We start from the raw sequence: 21,087 nt of genomic DNA, 5'->3' as shown, positions 1-21,087 counted from the left end.
GGCGACCCAGTGATGCTCTACTTCAAATATTGTCTTTCTCCTATTTTATGGTTGTTTTTTGTTAGTCTTCTGCCCGGCCTAGTCAAGGGTGTGTGTGTGTGTGTGTGTGTGTGTGTGTGTGTGTGTGTGTGTGTGTGTGTGTGTGTGTGTGTGTGTGTGTGTGTGTGTGTGTGTGTGTGTGTGTGTGTGTGTGTGTGTGTGTGTGTGTGTGTGTGTGTGTGCGCGTGCGTGCGTACGTGTGTCTGTGTCTGTGTCTGTGTCTGTGTCTGTGTCTGTGTCTGTGTGTGTGTGTGTGTGCGCACCATGACAGTTGCTGTGTAGTATTTGCATGTTTCTGTCTTTCTCCACTGGCAACAATGTTTTTGAGAAAAAGCATCTTTCCGTCCGCCATCAGGCAACGATGACTAAGGCCCCATTAGAACAATTGGAGGAAGCTAAGGAAGAAGGGAGGGTTTAAAAGAATGAAAGAAACAAGAAAACATTGCTATCTTGCGATAGCCAGTCCTTTCTTTCAATTTTCTAAAAACAAAAACCCCACCATGGAAATAAAACACATTATTACAAAAAGAGAAAGAATACAAATTGAGGGAAGAAAATCACATTTCACATATTTCCTAAGTGAGGAGGAAAAGCTGCATTGTTTGGAATGAATGCTTACTCCCTGGGATGCAGTCCTTAGACAACTGTCTGCAGTAGACATCTGTGAAGCCTGACCTTATGACCCCGGAAAGAATGCTCTTAAGGTGGGGGGGGGGACTACCCCTGCCTTTACCCCTAAATGGCCCGAAGAACAGCCCATCCAGCACCACTGGAGAACAAACTCCACAACTATTAAAAACATACCAACACACAAAAACAAACCAGAAGTGTAACAACAACAAAAAAAGAACAGAGATAGAGAGATGAAAATAAGACTGAAGGGGCCCAGGCATGGGCCAAGTAGGAGAGAAAGAGAGAGAGCAGAGCGTAGGACTTGGTCTGGATTCTGCCCCACAGGCCTCGCTGCCTGTTCCTCTTCTGGCCCCCCATGAGATCGTTTTCATCCTTTATAAGTCAAAAGGAAGCCCAGTTGAAAATGAAAGGTTACGCAAGCCAACCAGCATCGAGGCCCTTGGTACAAAGACAGAAAGAGAGAGAGAGAGAGAGAGAGGAGAGAAGCCCTCTGCTGCAAGGGTCCTGCTGCTATTCAAAGCACCTGCCATTGTGTGGGCGCCCATCCAGGGTCCATTGTTGGGAAGAAATTAGTCGTGCTCTCCTTGGCTCCATTTGGCTCCTGAGGCATGTGGCCCTCAGACCTCCTTGTTGTTTTCACCACCACAGATACGTGCTTGGATGGATGTGTGGCCCCGGCTACCATCACCACTGGCTGGGGGCTTTTGCCCTTTTCTCCTTCTCTCTTTTTCTGTGTCCCACATTCACTCTCTTCTTCACTTCTCTTTCTCACATCTCTCAGCATTTGGAAGTTCAATCCTAATTCACCCTTATCCAGCTTGGCCCGAGCTCTTCCTATATCTCCAGTTTTCTCTCTTTCTTCCTCCCTCCCACACTCCTACTCTCTCTCTCTCCCTTCTCTTCTCTCTCTCAAGTGCTGTATATGCTTATTGTTTCAGGAGGGGAGCACCCTCATTACCCATGGTTACATTTTAAGGGCCTTTCTCTTTGATTTTGGCCTCCTGGGGTGTGAGCGCTGGGATGGTGATGAGCTGTGGGCTGCCCCTGCTCCAAGGGCTCCCCAGCCGGTGTCTCAGTGAGTGGGCTTGGGGGTACTGTCGGGCAGGTACTGCACCGCGGCTGCTCCTGCTACAGAAACACTCAGTGTTGCTACCACTGGTGGAGGGGGTGGATGCGAGTAGAAAATTGGAAAGTCAATAATGAAGCCCTGAAAAACAGAAGAGTAGAAACAAAGGGAGACGGCATCCAGCCTTCAGAAAGCTGAGAGGCATGGAGCACAGTTAATTAATAGCATCAGATGAGAATTGTTTTTTTTTTGGGGGGGGGGGGGGGGTTCTCCACAGAGCTGGAATTTTAAGGCTGCATATTAACTTGCAGGGCATCGCGATTACAAGCTCAAAGAGGAGTAAGGCTCATCCCGGCGATAGCTGGCTTTTTTGGGAGGTTATGTTGTAGCTTTCTGAAAGACATGCTCCTCTTCTGTGAACTGTTATGCCATGTAAGAGAAGGAATACGAGTGATACAGTGAGAAAAGCATGAGGGAATGTACCACACAACTACCTGGTGAGTGTATGTGCATCAGTGTGTAGTGGTGGAGACATAATCTACCGGTGCTTATTGTATGCACATCTGTGTGTATGTGTTGGTACAGTATGTGTGTGTGTGTTAGTAGCATACAAAAGGCCCTGTACAGAAGAGAGTCGGCAAGAGGGGAGACAAAAAGCAGCGATCATCTAACGGAGCTCCTCACAGGCCTGACTAATTTATGAGGGCAAACTGTACTGCCGAAAGAGAGAGAGAGAGAGAGAGAGAGTGCAAAAGAGAGAGACAGATTGAGGGAGGGAGAGTCAGGTGGAGGAGGGAGGAACCGGAGGAAGTTTTCATTGACTCTCCTGAGCAGGACAAGCCGAGGCCCAGGGGGGGATTCCTCTCAGTTTGAACTTTATCAGGGGCTACGCTTAATCAATACGCTATTGGAAAAAGAATTAATTACTAAAGCAGAATAAAACAGCTGCATTTTAAAGCGTGGATTCATCAATTCAGTAATCTCTTGGTTACAGCTCAGGTGCCAGGAGGATCATTCCGACTCCATGTAATGAGGAACTGTGGGAGTTGGAGTTTCCCCTCAATGCTCCCTCCTCCAATCCCCCAACTCCACTCTACCTATCCCTCCACCCCTGTCCAACCGGGGAGGAATTCACAATCACCTTCCTCTTCAGCTGTTTGTCATCCACCTGGCTAGCTTGCTAGCTACCCTTCCTCTCCCACTATATCCCTTTCGCCCATACTCCATCCATTCGATGGCAAGCTCTATCTCTCCCCTCCTCCCCTTCCACTTCACCCCTCTCCCCTCCAAGCCACATTCCCACCAAATTCCTGTCTTCCCAGGGATGGGAGATGGGGTTATTGAAGTGGAAATCTCCGGCGTGAAAGCGGGCGGGAAAGGACCATTCCTGCTGCTGTTGGAGCCATTGGGCCGGACATTCCTGTACCCCGGCTGCCCGGGACACCCCTGCTGTTGGGTTTTAAGGGGGGGCGTGTTTGGGGGCAGTGCGCTTTGGGGGGCGAAGAGGGAACACCCTTGGCGCCAGGGTATCCACACCAGGGTTGTAAACTCCCCCCTATCCCATCACCCCTTCACCCAGTATCTCGGCCCTGTAAACAGCTGCCCCTGCCTCTCCTATAATGGGGGGATTTCTTGGCGGGTCGAGAAGGGGTTATGGGTGATGAATTGGGTTTTTAGTGAGCTCATTAGGAAGCCAAACAGAGTTTAGACTGGCAGAGCAGGGCAGCGGCACAGTAATCAGTTCTGCTCGCTTTGTTCCATGCCTCCAGGACATTTGTGAAGAAAGAAACCGTCACGGCAGTCGGCTGATGAGAGGGCTGCAGAGTAGAGGCTACAATCTGATGGTTGACTTGTTGATTTATACATCTTTTCACTCATTTTCGCACCCATACCCCACTCTTTACCCCACCACCACCAATCTCTGTAAGCCCAGCACTTTGATGCCATTGTCCGTGGGGTGTGGCAGGCCATGCAAGCCAGTAATAACTCCAAGGTGTCCTGCACTCCCAACACAAACTAGCTGCATTTGCTTGTTTGAGTCTGAGGTGTAATTGGGGGTAGAGAACCACTAGTAATGTTGCTATCATCCTCCTCCTGCTGCCTCTAACACGGCGAGTGATCTGCGTTGCTGTATCACAAACTCTGCCAAAATAGGGAACCCCTCATTCCACTCAATTTCTTTCCTGCTGTTTTTTTGGAGAAGACTTTGATATGGTTCTACTAGGGATTAATAAAGCCATATAGCCCGTAGCTAGCAAAACAATCCATCCATGTGATGAGCTGCTTCTCTCTCTCTCCCTTTCTTTGTTTTCTTTACATTTCTCTGCTCTATTCTCTCGGTTCACGGTCTTATTCAGAGCTGAAAGGAGCAGCAAGACCCCCTATTTTGGGGGAGAAAATGGATCCAGTTTGCTTTGCTAATTTTCATCCTCTCCAATTCATTGAACATGACCCAGTTTTGCTTCCGGGGGGCACCCAGCCACCCATCCTTGGTGGGGCAAGACCTACCCTAGGAAGAGATGAAGTCCCTAGCTCAGAGGCTGTGAGGCACCATGGCCTGTTATTTAGTTTTCTGCTACAGTAATAAAGATATCAAAGCTGAACAGGGGCAGAGAGGACATATGTCATTTTAACCAACCAGGGAGAGAATAGCTCCGTCGTGCCAAGATCAGCTTTGGGAAGAAGAGGAGGGCAGAGCAGAGCAGAGCTGAGGAGGGAAGAAGAGGAGGGCAGAGCAGAGCTGAGGAGGGAAGAAGAGGAGGGCAGAGCAGAGCTGAGGAGGGAAGAAGAGGAGGGCAGAGCAGAGCTGAGGAGGGAAGAAGAGGAGGGCAGAGCAGAGCTGAGGAGGGAAGAAGAGGAGGGCAGAGCAGAGCTGAGGAGGGAAGAAGAGGAGGGCAGAGCAGAGCTGAGGAGGGAAGAAGAGGAGGGCAGAGCAGAGCTGAGGAGGGAAGAAGAGGAGGGCAGAGCAGAGCTGAGGAGGGAAGAAGAGGAGGGCAGAGCAGAGCTGAGGAGGGAAGAAGAGGAGGGCAGAGCAGAGCAGAGCTGAGGAGGGAAGAAGAGGAGGGCAGAGCAGAGCTGAGGAGGGAAGAAGAGGAGGGCAGAGCAGAGCTGAGAAGGGAAGAGAGGAGTAAGGCAGCAAGGCTTCTAAAGATCTGATCTTTAAAAGTCGAGGGATGCACCTAGATAACCTCTGGGAGCAATTACAGCAATCTGATTTGGAAAAAGCTGAGGAGGGAAGAGAGGAGAGTATTCACAACGTTGTTGTGAGGAGCGGCGCAGTGTACAGTGCAGACAGAGAGAAGTTGAGGGAGAACAGAAAAGGTTGGAGTTGTCAGGGAGGCAGCGAGTGTGAAATCTTTGGTCTAGACCCAAGGCCCTTCATTAGGCACTGATCCCTGTCTCTGGAGCGATCTAGGGGCAGTCATGGGCATCAAGACAACCTTTTAGTCCACCCCCCCCAAAAAAAAGAATAGAGGAGCGGTGGGGCGGGTGGTTTGGAGGGCCCCTCCCCGTCCCCTTTGCCATTCATGCAAATTGGATCCTGACATCTGCAACAGCCTGCCCCCTTCTTCTACACATCTTTATTCCATCCCCTTTCTTTTGATCGTTTTTTTTTCTCTTCTCTCCAAATGATGTTCCTTTCCCACCCCGACTGAATGACAGGAACTATAGAAACCTCTATGGGAGAGTAGCGTTACTCCTCCCAGGCCCAAGTTGTAGTCACAGGCTGAGACTACAGGATGCTATATGAGTACTCTTTATATAGGTTCAGTGATATCTTTGTGCAGATAATGACCTTTTATCACACCGAATGAATCCAGCTAGTTTTCTGTAAAACATTCCCCCTTAAGGTACATGAACAAATAGGAGTCCTTGATCATCCTGCAGGAAACGTTTACACACAGCTGTACCTGTTGATGAAGTGGCCCTAAAGACTTGCTCGGCACAAATGCAAGGTTTGTTGACTCCTGAAATCATCAGCACCAAGCGATTAACCAACTAATGAATAGTAGAAGCAGAGATCTTGGTTCGGGGCTACTGGAAAAATCAGAGTCGCAATCAGAGAGAGGGCCAGGAGCAAGAGCCATTGTTAGCCTCTCAAAGGCCCTATTTATGATGTAATGAGAGAACCTGCTACCTGTAACAACACCTAATTACACTGGTAATTAACCCCAGCCCAGAGCCTTTGATAATATGCATAGCCCGGTTCTCCCAAACATCAGGCATATTGGCAGATGATTATTGCCTGGAACCAGAGGCCCCAGTGGCACTAGGAAGTAGAGTGCACTCTCCTTTGTGGCACCAGGAGAGAAGCTGTAGGAGAGTGGTAGTGGGGGGGGGGAAGGGTGCCTGGGTTTGCTTTTAGCCCCTATTTTGAGTAAAAATTAAAAGAACCCTCTCCCTCCCTGCCCCTCCCTCCTCTTATCCTTCTCCTGCCCCAACCTTACCTCCTCCTCTCCATCCCTTTCCCCACCTTCTGACGTACAGAGAGATGTGCACTGTGGGCCAGAGTAAGAGCTGGGCCTGTGAGAGGAGAATTAAAGAGAGAGAGAGAGAGAGAGAGAGAGAGAGAGAGAGAGAGAGAGAGAGAGAGAGAGAGAGAGAGAGAGAGAGAGAGAGAGAGAGAGAGAGAGAGAGAGAGAGAGAGAGAGAGAGAGAGAGAGAGGGAGAGGAGAGAGAGAGAGAGAGAGAGGCCCAGAGAGAGTGACAGAGAGAGAGAGAGACAGAGCAGAGACAGACAGACAGACAGACAGACAGACAGACAGACAGACAGACAGACAGACAGACAGACAGAGACAGACAGACAGACAGACAGACAGACAACAGACAGACAGACAGACAGACAGACAGACAGACAGACAGACAGACAGACAGACAGACAGACAGACAGACTGTCAGACAGACAGACAGACAGACAGACAGACAGACAGACAGACAGACAGACAGACAGACAGACAGACAGACAGACAGACAGACAGACAGACAGTTCACAGACAGACAGACTGACAGACAGACAGACAACTGACAGACAGACAGACAGACAGACAGACAGACAGACAGACAGACAGACAGACAGACAGACAGACAGACAGACAGACAGACAGATGAACTGCCAGAAGATGGACAGCTTGACTCTTCTAGGTGTGCATGACAGGCTGACAGACAGACCCAGGTCAGACAGACTGACAATGGTTCCTCTGACAGACAGACAGACAGACAAAAGACAGAAGAGGCAGAGAGAGAGACACCTGACTTTGGAGAGAGAGTTCGAGAGAGAGAGAGAGAGAACTGAGAGAGAGGTTTTCGAGCTGTTAATGACTGGGAGGAAAGGCCCAGTATCTGTGGAGAGGCGATAGTTATCTGCAGCATTCCTGGAATGACCGAAAGGTATCTGCCTGATGGCAGGGTTAGGGGGCTAGGAGAGCGGAGAGGGAGGCGAAGGTGCAGGAGTTGAGCAACCCAACAGCCTTGCCTCGCCTGCTCTCCTGCCTGTTTTCCAGCCTGCCAGTCTGTCTTCCCACATTCAAGGAAAGGACATCTAATTAAAGCTCGTATTCCACTTCATTTAAGGGAACACTTCATTATGTGTTTTTCTGCAGAGACAACTGCACATTACTCCTCATGCACAAGGACCCACTCAGTCAGTCATAACTCGCAGATCACAGACCAGATGCAACTGCCTTAAGATGGAGCTTGACTCTTCTAGGTGTGCATGCAGGCTGACGGACAGCTGATCCCAGGTCACTCTGGCTGCAATGGTTCCTCTGGCCTGGTGTTCACCGGTGGTAAAATGGTAAAAGGCAGGGAGGCGACACCTGACTTTGGCGTTCGAAAGGGAGGAGAGAACTGCTGCGACAGGTTTTCGAGCTGTTAATGACTCCTGGAATGGCGCTCCCAATTTGTCACCGTGTTTTGTGTTTACTAAGTTGTTGTTTTATGGTCTAGTGCTTGTTTAAGCAGAGAGCAGGGAATAATCACCCGAAAACATCGCTGGCCTTAGTGGCCAACAAACTAAAACAATTCCAAGTGAGACATCTCATCTATAGTTCTGGGTGAGAGGGGTGTATAGGGCTTTTTAAAGTATATATATATATATATATAAAAAATACAAAGGAGCAGGAGTATAAAGCGTCTAAACAAAACGTTTTTTGGGGATTTGGCATATTGCTAGCATTTTGGAGTATGTTTTTTTTATCTGAGGCGTTAGCATATTGCTAGCATGCGGTTGGGACTAGAGAACCTGTAATCCCATGGGCAGGCACAGAGCGACAGAGGGTCAGCTATACCCCTGCCTGCTGGAGTGTGAACGGAGGTGCTGCTTGTGTGTGTGTGTGTGTGTGTGTGTGTGTGTGTGTGTGTGTGTGTGTGTGTGTGTGTGTGTGTGTCTGTCTGTCTGTCTGTCTGTCTGTCTGTCTGTCTGTCTGTCTGTCTGTCTGTCTGTCTGTCTGTGTGCCCGCGCGTGTGTGTTTGCCCACGTGTGCACGTGCGTGTGTGCGTCAGGAACATGTGGTCCCAGTGCTGTAGAGGACCCTGCGTAAATCCTGAGTAAATAAAAGGGGGAAAAGCCAGACAAAAGAGGAGCCCCCACTGCTTCCCTTATTTGCAGCCATTTGGGGGACTGAATGTGCTAAACGTCGCTTATGCCGGCTGAAAAGTTGAGGAGAAAAAGAAGGGGAAAGGAAGGCATTAAATCCCGCCTTCTATTCTCTCCTTTCTCTCTGGCCCAGCCTGGTAAGGGTGGAGGGGGTGTGGGGAGGGGCTGGAGGTCCAGGCATTGTAGAGACCCAAGGTAAAGGAGGCATAGAGGGCCCCTGTTGTTCCCCCTGTGTCCCTCTATTTCCAATGGCCCGAGCACTGTGCCCTGGGGCACCCCCAAAAAAGCTGCCCATCTCAGCCCAGCCTGTTAACCAAAGAAGCCCCTGTCTCTACCATAAGTCCCCCACATCCACTTTGCCCTCTCCTTCTCTCCCTCCCCGGTGTGGCCGAGTCGGGGTGAGCATGCCTGAGTAGCGTTGCTCTGCAGGGGGGGCGGAGGGTTCCGTTGTAATTAGTCACTTTAACCACAGCCTCCGTAAGCCACTGCCTCCACACTCATGCTCCATTACCCTGAAACAAACACCGGAGCCCAGCAGCATAAATCCTCTGGTCAGGCTCTCAAAGCATACACGCTGCCAATCTAGCCATTATCAGGAGCAATCTGCATGAGTATACATAATAGCGTTGCGCTGAGGACAAATAAGTGTGCGCTATTTTAGAAGCCCACAATGTGTGGTTTTGAATGGGATTTCTGAGTTATTACTCAGTCATGGATAGTGTGGGTGGACTGGAATGGTAGGGTAGGACATTCTTGTAGCATTGATAGGGCCACAACCTGTGTAACTAGTGGTTTCATAGTGTTCCCAGCTCTGGCCCCTAGTGGCTCCCTGAAGTGCTTAATGCCCTCTAGCCATGAAGCGTGTTCTATGGTGTCATTGTAGCCTTCAGCAGATTGCAGGCCATAGTGTAGTGTACGACACCCACTATACTGCGTACACCTGCTATCAGAGACTCAGTCCCAGACTAAGATTTTCTTATTCATACTAACAATTAATGAAATGAATGAATGAATGAATGAAATTGTATTTTTGTGTCAAGTCGCCGGTTGGCAACCCATCCCATAATAATTGACACATAAACAATAATTCACTGTGATAATTCAATGATAATTCTTTTTCCAGTGTTCTCTGCAGTGCGCATCGCATAAAGAGTGAGAAAATGTAAGATACAATCAATACATAATAGTAAATATGTGTGGTGGTAGTAATAGATTTATATTTACAGTCCTTTCCCAGCTCGTTCATGATCTCAGCCCTGAGAGATATCTGAATGCATTTTTAACACCCGACCATTGCTGATGAGAGCCTTGATCTGACCGCAATGTTTCCTGTGCCTGCATGGTTGTTTCTGTGTTTGGTTTGTTTACTCGCGTGCCGCTCGCTCTTCATTGCATCCGGACATTCCTTGCAGCCTTCTCTCTCTCTCTCTCTCTCTCTCTCTCTCTCTCTCTCTCTCTCTCTCTCTCTCTCTCTCTCTCTCTCTCTCTCTCTCTCTCTCTCTCTCTAGCTGTGCACATACTTCCATTGTGAGCACTTTAAGTCATGAGAGAGAGGGGGGGTGAGGAGAGAGAGAGAGAGAGAAAGAGGGGATGTCTTTTCCTGTCTCCAAGGGGGCTGCTTTTCCAAAAGTGCCTGGGGCTACACTCCAGCACCTCACCTCCCCCAGGCCCTCTGCCCGCCTCCTAATAGCCATCCCCCATCTGTGTCACACGGGCAGATGATTTTTTTTTTTTTCACATTTTTTTTTTGTTGCAGAGTGCACATCCACACAGGTTAAAATGCCAGAGTTGCCAGGGAACAGTCAGAAGCCATTAGCGTTTGGGACAATTTGCCCTGCAGCACTCCTTCTCTGGCTCATAAGAAAGGAGTGGGGGAGGATGTAAATCACCAGCTCTCCTTTAGATGTAATGAGGTTGTGTAAGTTGGGCCCTTCTCTTCTTCTTTCTTTCTTTCTTTCTTTCTTTCTTTCTCTCTCTCTCTCTCTCTCTCTGCTTCCTCTCTCCTCTCATCCAGAATCATAATTTCTTTGATTATTTCCACCTCTTTGGGCCAGCCTTCACATTCTCTCTGGTTACTGTGTGCGTTGTCTGTGTACACATTGTGCAGATGTACTATATATTTACATGTTTTTTCCCTGTGTTTCATAAAGAGCAGCTCATGTGTAAGACTCCATGATTGTATGCGTTAGGCATACGTACAGTATGTATGCGCATGGGAAAGAGAGAGAGAGAGGATTTGAAAGCCTGGGAGTCTGATTTCACCCTTGCTGGCCGGGGCAGGAGGGAGTGAGCAGGCAGGGTAATGAAGTGACAGGTCAGTCTGTAAATACGCATGGGTCGCCCAAGCCAGGGGGAGGCTATCACATTGCAGTGAAAATGGAAACGTCAATAAAATGAATCTGCCAGCCTTTTGGCTACGGTGACTCTATAGGATGAGCCGGATGACTCCCAGCAGGAGATTCATTTGGAAACTAGCTCTGAAAAAAACGACAAAAACTAGAAATACAAAAACACAACTTAAAGTCTAACATTATTTAACCCAAAAGGCAGCATTGTGAAGTGTAGAGGACTGTAGGGTCCACTCTGGTTGCTGGTTTTGTTATTGAAGTGGAAAGCAACACTGGAGGAGTTAGACTAGTCCCTGCGTCTCGGTCACTTTTCTCAGGAAGCCACACACAGTCACGCTGGGGATACAGCTAAGCCCCAGTATATTGTTTTAGGCTTTCCTGAACAAGGATTCGTACTTAGCGTGGGATTTATGGCATTTGATGCTAATGAATGTCCATTATACAATGACAACGCTCCCAGGCTGGACGCGTCCCCTATACCCATATGTCCTTCAGAAGGCTCAGCCACGTCTTTATCTCCACGCAAGGAAGGAGGGCAAAGTCGCCTCTTCTGTTTCCCTCTTTCGTGTGGCTCCCACACTAATAATGTGGAAGGAAAACACAGACAGACAGACAGACAGACAGACAGACAGACAGACAGACAGACAGACAGACAGACAGACAGACAGACAGACAGACAGACAGACAGACAGACAGACAGACAGACAGACAGACAGACAGACAGACAGACAGACAGACAGACAGACAGACAGACAGACAGACAGACAGAGGTAATTAGAGAGAGAGAGGAGGAGGGGGAGACAGACAGACAGACAGACAGACAGACAGACAGACAGACAGACAGACAGACAGACAGACAGACAGACAGACAGACAGACAGACAGACAGACAGACAGACAGACAGACAGACAGACAGACAGAGATAATTAGAGAGAGAGAGAGGAGGGGGAGACAGACAGACAGACAGACAGACAGACAGACAGACAGACAGACAGACAGACAGACAGACAGACAGACAGACAGACAGACAGACAGACAGACAGACAGACAGAGATAATTAGAGAGAGAGAGGAGGAGGGGGAGACAGACAGACAGACAGACAGACAGACAGACAGACAGACAGACAGACAGACAGACAGACAGACAGACAGACAGACAGACAGACAGACAGACAGACAGACAGACAGACAGAGAGTAATTAGAGAGAGAGAGGAGGAGGGGGAGACAGACAGACAGACAGACAGACAGACAGACAGACAGACAGACAGACAGACAGACAGACAGACAGACAGACAGACAGACAGACAGACAGACAGACAGACAGACAGACAGACAGACAGAGGTAATTAGAGAGAGAGAGGAGGAGGGGGAGACAGACAGACAGACAGACAGACAGACAGACAGACAGACAGACAGACAGACAGACAGACAGACAGACAGACAGACAGACAGACAGACAGACAGACAGACAGACAGACAGACAGACAGAGATAATTAGAGAGAGAGAGGAGGAGGGGGAGACAGACAGACAGACAGACAGACAGACAGACAGACAGACAGACAGACAGACAGACAGACAGACAGACAGACAGACAGACAGACAGACAGACAGACAGACAGACAGACAGAGATAATTAGAGAGAGAGAGGAGGAGGGGGAGACAGACAGACAGACAGACAGACAGACAGACAGACAGACAGACAGACAGACAGACAGACAGACAGACAGACAGACAGACAGACAGACAGACAGACAGACAGACAGACAGAGGTAATTAGAGAGAGAGAGGAGGAGGGGGAGACAGACAGACAGACAGACAGACAGACAGACAGACAGACAGACAGACAGACAGACAGACAGACAGACAGACAGACAGACAGACAGACAGACAGACAGAGGTAATTAGAGAGAGAGAGGAGGAGGGGGGAGACAGACAGACAGACAGACAGACAGACAGACAGACAGACAGACAGACAGACAGACAGACAGACAGACAGACAGAGATAATTAGAGAGAGAGAGGAGGAGGGGGAGACAGACAGACAGACAGACAGACAGACAGACAGACAGACAGACAGACAGACAGACAGACAGACAGACAGACAGACAGACAGACAGACAGACAGAGATAATTAGAGAGAGAGAGGAGGAGGGGGAGACAGACAGACAGACAGACAGACAGACAGACAGACAGACAGACAGACAGACAGACAGACAGACAGACAGACAGACAGACAGACAGACAGAGGTAATTAGAGAGAGAGAGGAGGAGGGGGAGACAGACAGACAGACAGACAGACAGACAGACAGACAGACAGACAGACAGACAGACAGACAGACAGACAGACAGACAGACAGACAGACAGACAGACAGACAGAGATAATTAGAGAGAGAGAGGAGGAGGGGGAGACAGACAGACAGACAGACAGACAGACAGACAGACAGACAGACAGACAGACAGACAGACAGACAGACAGACAGACAGACAGACAGACAGACAGACAGACAGACAGACAGACAGACAGACAGACAGAGATAATTAGAGAGAGAGAGGAGGAGGGGGAGACAGACCTTTATGCTGCATGTCCTTGTATTCTTCATCTATTTTGCATTTGACTATGCCGCCAGTCGGATCCGTTTTCTTTCCTCTCTTTTTAGTGTTATTAGTTCAAATATTTATGCAAAATTAGGGCTTGTATAGGTGCCCCTGATTGATGCCTCCCCAAAAACAGGAGGACATGCAAGTCTGAATTTTGAGAATGCCGGGGTCCTTCTCAGCCTTAGTGAAGGAGTTTTTCAGATACATAATTTAGATGCCCTCAAGGAAGGCTTTCAAGGCATTTGTGCCCGAGGGCAAGAAAAAATAACTATGACTGTTAAAAGTAAATCATTTTTGCTAATGCACAATTAATGGCCAGAGGAGAGGAGACAGAAAAGTCGAGGGCACAAAGATGGAAATTTTGGTTTAAAGGAGAAAGACTGCCTTGATATGCACTTGTTTTCCTCCCGAAATCAAACACTATTGGACATTAATGCAGGGAGGGCTCTCGAGAGGCGCAGCGGTCTAAGGCACTGCATCTCAGTGCTGGAGGCATTACTACAGGCCCTGGTTCGATCCCGGGCTGTATCCCAACTGGCCATGATCGGGATTCCCATAGGGCGGCGCACAATTGGCCCAGCGTCGTCCGGGTTAAGGGAGGGTTTGGCTGAGGTAGGCCGTCATTGTAAAATAAGAATTTGTTCTTAACTGACTTGACTAGTTAAATACAAAATAAGGGAGAGAGAGAGTCGCCCTTCTACTGGCCTGCCATTCTAATCTGCATCAAACTGCAACAATGAACAAACCCAATGCATACCCCACTTTAATTCACAAGCTACTCAAATGGGTGCCCCCGAATGTTCGCAAACAAACTTCTGTGGGTTTGTTTGCGTGTATGAGTGTGTTCAAAAGACTCCCTTCGCAGTCCATACAGACCCTTTGCATCAGAAAAAAAGCATGACATTATGTCAAGCCTGTGGATTTAATTGACTTAATGTACTGCAGTCCCAATCTTGAAGCCTTCTTGTCGTTTTTTTCCCTTCTTTCCCTCGCTCTCTCCCTTTTTCTCCTCCTATTGAACAATCTGGAGTGGAATCAGGAGCCTAGTGTTTCTGCTTCCAACCAAAACACTGTCATTAACCCCCATCCATTCCTCTCCACTGTTCTGGGTGTAAGAACTCACCTCTAGTTCTCTGTCTACAGCAAACCCCTCTCCCTCTGTGCCTAAATCCCACTACTTCTATGCAGGCATTAGTGAAGGCTACTGCTGTGTAGGCTATGGCATAGTCCTCCATCTAACTTCGATAACCCACTGGGTTATTAGCTTTAGCGTCTTATATATTAGGTTTAGCTTCTAGGGTTCTACCTAACCCTTTGTGGTGTTAATGTCAGGGCTTCTTATTAGTCCATCTTCTGTCCTAGGCTGCTATTTAACCCTGTGTCTTGTTTCTGCCTAGGAGATGGTTTAGAGAACAGCGTGGCGTCTCCTGGCACAGGTGATGATGATGACCCGGACAAGGAGAAGAAGAGGCAGAAGAAGCGCGGCATCTTCCCCAAGGTGGCCACTAACATCATGAGGGCGTGGCTGTTCCAGCATCTCACGGTGAGAGCCTACATAGTGGAGCAGCCTGTGCACACTGGGGCCGGAACTTGGGCTGTGGCAGTTATGAAATTCTGTCAGCCGGTGATTATCAAGCAAATAACTGTCGGTATCACGGTAATTGACCGTTAATTAACATAAACAAATGTAGCATCTCCTGGCTTCCACGCATAGCCTACAAGCCACTGATGCAGACCTTTGGAACATCTACGTTTGAAAAATCTATTTAAAATACACCATCACAATAAATCCATGATTTATTTAAGACAGATCGAAAGAAACATGATATAAAGAAAATGTAGTTTATTTCAGAAGAACAGAATAGCATACTCTGATCTGGCTATGCCATATGGCTGTGGGTTACACTAGTTCATTTAGCAGACAAGATGTTCTCCTATATGCTTAATTTATAGTTATTTATGCAACTTTAGTTGTGATACAAACATTGGATGATATGTTTTTATTTTTAATACATTCCAAGGCTGCATGATGCGACTCTAATGATGATTTGAAAAAAGTTGCATGAAAGGCAGGAGCTCTGCTTTATTTCTTGCTCAGCCTGCACACACTTCATCAGTCTCTCATTCACAATTTGACAAGCACTTGATAATATCTCGAATTTCCCGACGGCAGTGATGCTCCCTAAAAAAAATACATGCCTTTTACGGCCATTGGCCGACCTTGGGCTGTACATGATAATTATAATTCCCTTCTCCTGGCTGTGTGTTCCAAAGCACCTCTCACTGACATGGCTCTCTTAGATATCTCAATTCTTATTAGCCAATGTCTTGTCATGTGATCGGGTTTTTCTCACACGCGTCTATCTCAGCTCCGAAGTAGGCTATAAGTGAAGACAGACACAACGGGGATGCACCTGCTCACATCCTTGTTATTGAATTCCGAGGTGCATATGGAAGATGTTAGAAGAACTGTCCTCAATTACATTTCGTCAGCCAATAAGATGAGTAGGCCTAAGGAACAGCAAAAGCACTAGCCTATGTCAATCTACTTCCCCCATAGTTCAAAAGCTGACCTATTCTATTAGTCAACTTGTCCTTCTGTGCGAGAACTAAATATTCCACACATAGTCTGGGCAGGCGCTGTTTCTTGCCTTACTGCACACAAGCTGGGCATCATTCACAAGTGATAATATATCATTCACAAGTGATAGGCTAATATTGTCACCCATCAGAGTATTCTTGATTTAATTTTGTCTTTACATATACTAAATAATATATGCGTGAAATTAGTTTTGATTTAGAGTGGACCATTATCATGCATCTGTCTCAGAACAGGGGCAGGGGAAAAAAATACATGTCATCTATGCACTTAAATAGCGAATGGAGGACACTTTTCCCTTGGTTTATTTTCATGACAGCCAGATAGTAAAGTGATGCAATGTGCTTAATATTAGGAAAGATGAGAAATATATATTGTAGGCCTAGCCTATAGAAAGCTGATGGGATCCTCCTCTTTTTATTAGAGGCCCTCAAAACTCTGTTTTCTCATGCAATTGCATAGCCTACAGAGTTGTTGCGAAACATAAGCTCATGGGCTCTCTTGATGTGTTTGATTTGATTTTGAATTACATTTGCATTGATGTCAGAGTGATTAGAGGGACCAGGCAGTTGCAGGTTTGGTAGGCTTCTAATAACCATCAGCAGCATCAGAGATTGTAGAAGGCTAATTAACATGACTAAACGGTCACATGGAATTTGCCTGCGGTCATGACTCGTGACTGCCGGTGTGGCGGTAATACGGTCACCCGTAACAGCCCTAGCTGGAACAATACTCGTTAGTGTTTTGGCAAGGAAATATTGAACTTCCTAATGTTGGAAACAAACATCCTGTTGTCATCCAGAGTTATTTTCCAAGCTGTAGCACACAATATTTTACATATAGCAGGTTTTTAAAGGACCAAAGACTTTGGTCTGTTTCTTGTTTTTATTTTTGCCATGGGGGAGAAAAATGCGATATCGTCACAGCCCTAGTGGACACACATCACAGGAGGTTTGATGCACTCTAATTGGGTAGGACAGCGGCTCGTGGTAATGACTGGAGCAGAATAAGTCCGTTCCGGCCTTTATTATGAGCCGTGCTGCCGTCAGCAAGCTCCTGTGACACACGTATACACAAGTGTACACACATGTACATGTACACGTACACAAACGCACACATACACACCTGTCACTGACTTGTCACGCTCGCCTGTCACTCACCTGTCATTGGTCCAGAGTGACCGGGTCAATTCAATCAGACAAAGCTAGTTTGCTCTGCTGAAGAGCCTCTGAGATGTGGAGGTAGTGCTGACGCCTAGCTAGTGTAACGTCAGCAGCCCTGTCCACTGGTGTGGCACATACTGCACATTTCCTTTCAATACAATACTGGCTCTGTGTTTATTCTACACTGACAGCTACACGGTTTTTTCACAGAAACATTTTGCACAAACATCACCAAACCGGAAAATGTAGCCTACATCAGTCCTAGCTCTAACTGCCGAAAGACTGACATAACACAAGCAGTCATATTTAGCTAACTCTCGGCTGACCGAAACCACAATATGAATGAGCTAATAGCAATTACTATTTACAATTCATCACATCACAGGTGATCTCTCCATTGATCGAAATAATTGAGTAAAAATCTAAACTAATCCGACATTTGTGCGCGCCACCACGTTTGTTTTTTTCGCATCAGCCAAAGATAAGAAGAGGAGACAAGATAAGTTTGGTCTGTTTGCAGTATGCATGTTGAAGGGGGTGTGTCGTCTACGATCATTCATTTCCCTTCATTCAATTCCCGGAAGTTTACTCGAAAGATTAGTGAACCATTCCTTCACCTCAATATCCTCTCTAGGCCAGATGGGACTCTACCGTCCCACCTGACCAACATCCGGTGAAATTGCAGAGTGCCAAATTCAAATTAAATTACTATAAATATTCAACTTTCATGAAATCACACATGCAATACACCAAATTAAAGCTACACTTGTTGTTAATCCAGACAATGTGTCAGATTTCAAAAAGGCTTTACGGCGAAAGCAAACCATGCTATTATCTCAGAAACTCAGAAATAAAGATGTACTTCATGCCTTACCTTTGACAAGCTTCTTCTGTTGGCACTCCAATATGTTCCATAAACATCACAAATGGTTCGATTAATTCCGTCGTTATATATCCAAAATGTCCATTTATTTGGCACGTTTGATCCAGAAAAACACCAGTTCCAACTTGCACAACATGACTACAAAATATCTCAGACGTTACCTGTAATCTTTGTCCAAACATTTCAAACAACTTTCCTAATACAACTTTAGGTATTTTTTTAACGTAAATAATCGATAAAATTTAAGACGGGATATAATAAGTTTTGTTATACTCCTAGACATCATTCAAACAGTTTTAGAAACTTCAGAGTGGTTTCTATCCAAATCTACTAATAATATGCATATCCTAGATTCTGGGCCTGAGTAGCAGGCAGTTTACTTTGGGCACACTTTTCATCCAGATGTGAAAATACTGCCCCCTATCCCAAAGAAGTTATAACATCTTTGGTCTGACAGACGTTGACGTGACACCCAGATTGCATTGTATAATGTCAACATGGCGCCACACATAGCTGGCAAAAAGCATCATAATCAGTACAACCTTCAAAAAAGTATTTTATACACATAGGTGTCCATTACAGTCTATGCAATAATCGGAATGCATTATTTGTCACCAGTATCAGTACAACCTTCAAAAAAGTATTTTATACACATAAGTGTCCATTACAGTCTATGCAATAATCGGAATGCATTATTTGTCACCAGTATTTGAAAACATGTGAATAAAACTGTAAATACATTATGCTCCATACATAGATACATCATATATACATACATACTGTATGCTACTGTACAGTAGAAATGACAACAATATACAGAAAATAAGGCACTTACTTTGATAGGAATGCACACATGTCCAAAGTTATTATTTGTTATAAAAACAATGCGAGCACCAGCCAGACAAAGTTTGTTCAAGATTGCGCAAATGTCTACATACATGATCTGCGGAAACACTGGGGAAGTGCTTGGGCTCTCCTCCAAGAGAGAAGTTTGTCCGGCTCAGTAAAGCCTATATTCTGTCCGTTGTTTGAGGTTGAGAGGTTGCATGTTAAGCGGGCTTCTCGCCAAAACACAGAGGAGCTTGTTTGTTTGCCTCACTCTCTCTCTCTCTTTGCCGAACACTTAAATCAGACAACATCTGACAACGGCTCATTCACTTCAGTAGGCAAAGAGTGACACTAAGTCTTGGATTAAATATTCAGAGGACACCTTCATTCTGTGGATAGTTTTAGAAATGAATATCTGTGTGTGTGTGTGTGTGTGTGTGTGTGTGTGTGTGTGTGTGTGTGTGTGTGTGTGTGTGTGTGTGTGTGTGTGTGTGTGTGTGTGTGTGTGTGTGTGTGTGTGTGTGTGTGTGTGTGTGTGTGTGTGTGTGTGTGTGTGTGTGTGTGTGTGTGCGCTTGTGTTTATTATTAGCGAGGGTCCCTAGTCAAGCCACTGTAGAGTCAGGAGTCACTGAAAAGTGTTTGTGTGCACTGAGGTGATAAAGCTAGCCAGGCAGCATGGTCCAAGAGAAGGGAGTGTGTGTGTGCGCCCTCTCTGATGTCAAAACATTATCAGAACGGCGGTCTGTATTGATTTTTAACCGGGAGGTCTGATTTCAGGCAGAGAGGTGGACGGGACACACAAGCTGGTGCCTGCTGACCACGTGGCATAGTTAGCATGGACAGAGTGATAGGATGAAGGAGGGATGTATGAATGGAGAAGAAGAATTAGGGAGGAAGGTAGTGAGCCAGGGCAGGTCAGAACCCCAGGATGATCCTGATCCTCTCATTTAAGAGGGTCAGGTGCCCCCCACTCCCTGTGCCTGCGTTGCCCAAAGCCTCTGCCCCCCTGATTACCTAACCAAAGCCCAAATAATGAGTGGCTAGCAAATACGGCCTAATTGAAAGGGCTGTAAATCCATTACATATTGGTCAGGGATAATCAGGAGTGCTTTAATCACTTTTATCTATTCAGGAGCAGTGGAACTGCAGCACCACCACACAGCACAGCCCTTAGCCTTGCAGTACCACCATACAGCACAGCCCTTAGCCTTGCACTACCACCACACAGCACAGCCCTTAGCCTTGCACTACCACCACACAGCACAGCCCTTAGCCTTGCAGTACCACCATACAGCACAGCCCTTAGCCTTGCAGTACCACCATACAGCACAGCCCTTAGCCTTGCACTACCACCACACAGCACAGCCCTTAGCCTTGCAGTACCACCACACAGCACAGTTCATGGCTAGGCTACATATCCTTGGCTGGAGATTTCTCCCCAACCCGCAGAATAGAATGGGCTTCGTTTGGAAGCTGACAGTGAGCTTGAAGTTAGATGGTTGTCCTGTGTGTGAAGGAGGGAAAAAGGGGAAGATCGTGAGGGTTGAATATTTCGGGGGGCCACCTAACCAGGGTGGTTAGAAACACACACACACACACACACACACACACACACACACACACACACACACACACACACACACACACACACACACACACACACACACACACACACACACACACACACACACACACACACACACACACACACACACGCTCATACTACAGTTCGTGACCAAAAGTATGTGGACACCTGCTCGTCAAACATTTCATTCCAAAATCATGGGCATTAATATGGATTTTGTCTCCATTTTGCTGCCATAACTGCCTCCACTCTTCTGGGAAGGCTTTCCACTAGATGTTGGATCATTGCTGTGAGGACTTGCTTCCATTCAGTCACAAGAGCATTAATGTGGTCGAGCACTGATGTTGTGTGATTAGGCCTGGCTCACAGTCGGCGTTCTAATTCATCACAGAGGTATGCGATGGGGTTGATGTCAGGGCTCTGTGCACACCGATCTCGACAAACCATTTATGACCTTTCTTTGTGCACAGGGGCATTGTCATGCTGACACAGAAAACTGTTGCCACAAAGTTGGAAGAACAGAATCGTCCTGGAATGTCATTGTATGCAGTAGCGTTAAGATTTGGGCCTAGCCCAAACCATGAAAAACAGCCCCGGACCATTATTCCTTATCCACCAAACGTTACAGTTGGTGCTATTTATTCGGGCAGGTAGCGTTCTCCTGGCATCCCCAAAACCCAGATGTGTCCGTCGGACTGCCAGATGGGGAAGTGTGATTCATCACTCCATAGAACGCATTTCCACTGGTC

General features: G+C 47.0%; 1 protein-coding gene across 9 annotated transcripts in view; it reads left to right on the top strand.

The window, feature by feature from the left end:
- The window catches only part of LOC124001571 (homeobox protein Meis2-like), a 114,548-nt gene that overhangs the window by 27,678 nt on the left and 65,783 nt on the right, over positions 1–21,087 (top strand). For 8 of the 9 annotated variants that reach the window (XM_046308477.1, XM_046308472.1, XM_046308471.1 and 5 more), the window contains one exon: positions 14,678–14,823. In XM_046308477.1, coding sequence (XP_046164433.1) covers positions 14,678–14,823 — 146 coding nt within the window. The remainder of the gene's footprint in view (positions 1–14,677; positions 14,824–21,087) is intronic. The other variant, XM_046308474.1, reaches the window with a different exon arrangement.

This window comes from Oncorhynchus gorbuscha, linkage group LG17, assembly GCF_021184085.1.
Source record: "Oncorhynchus gorbuscha isolate QuinsamMale2020 ecotype Even-year linkage group LG17, OgorEven_v1.0, whole genome shotgun sequence".
In the NCBI taxonomy this organism is placed as follows: domain Eukaryota; kingdom Metazoa; phylum Chordata; class Actinopteri; order Salmoniformes; family Salmonidae; genus Oncorhynchus; species Oncorhynchus gorbuscha.
This window is presented reverse-complemented; position numbering and strand designations above follow the sequence as displayed.